At 37.3% G+C, this 901-nt stretch overlaps 1 protein-coding gene across 1 annotated transcript in view; it reads right to left on the reverse strand.

Moving 5' to 3' along the window:
* The window catches only part of LOC119588139, a 40789-nt gene that overhangs the window by 4433 nt on the left and 35455 nt on the right, over positions 1–901 (reverse strand). The window contains exon 32 of the mRNA XM_037936845.1: positions 221–490. Coding sequence (XP_037792773.1) covers positions 221–490 — 270 coding nt within the window. The remainder of the gene's footprint in view (positions 1–220; positions 491–901) is intronic.

Below are 901 nucleotides of genomic sequence, written 5' to 3' on the forward strand. Positions count from 1 at the left end.
AATTAAATAACTTCTAAAATGCAATGACTATATGTTTTATAAGTGTAAGTGCTATACAAATTTCTCCTTAAAATGCAGCCACAAATCACCCAGATTTACAACTGACACCCCCTCTTAAGATATAAATATCTTTGTTATGCATGACAGCACGATGAAAAGAATTATGATGTTAATGACACCAATAACGAAGAATAAGAAAAGAAAACCCATGCCATCTTACCGCCATTCGTGGCCTCCACCTGCACCTGTGTGACCTCCTTCTCACTGTTAAAGAGGAAGACCAGCTTATCAGGCGCGTCGAGAACAAGTTGCACGAAATTATGCAACCAGTCGTGGGCGAAGAGGATCAAGGCAGACGTGTCGTGGGTTCTGAAGTTGAGCAAGAAGGTGTTGTTGAGAAGATTGAACCTTCCCAGAGCCTCCGTGTCGTTTGTGAAGTATTTTACCTTCGCGTCCTGAGTTCTGAAGGTGATCGCGTTCTCGTTGATGTCTGCGGAAGGGGTGGCTTTGGTCAACGTGTGTTCTGGGTACTTACATATACTCGATGTATTTTATGTGTTTATTCACATGAGTTGTATTGCATGTGCTTGTTTATACGCAATGTATTATATTTGCCTTTTTATACATGGTGTATATATTCTTAGTCATACCAGATGTATTATATGTGGCTATGTATACATGATGTACTATATGTACTTAGTCATACAAGATATTGCATGTAATTATTTATATATGTATTATATATACAATTATTCGTACAAGATGAATTATATCTACTAATAATGGTAACTATAGAAGTAATAATAGAGTATGAAGGACTGCATTATGCTTCTTCTCCTTTAAGTAACTAATAATGACAACATTAACGACACCGGCAATATCGCCATCAACAACCGAAATC

Source organism: Penaeus monodon, chromosome 23 (assembly GCF_015228065.2).
Source record: "Penaeus monodon isolate SGIC_2016 chromosome 23, NSTDA_Pmon_1, whole genome shotgun sequence".
NCBI classification, from domain to species: domain Eukaryota; kingdom Metazoa; phylum Arthropoda; class Malacostraca; order Decapoda; family Penaeidae; genus Penaeus; species Penaeus monodon.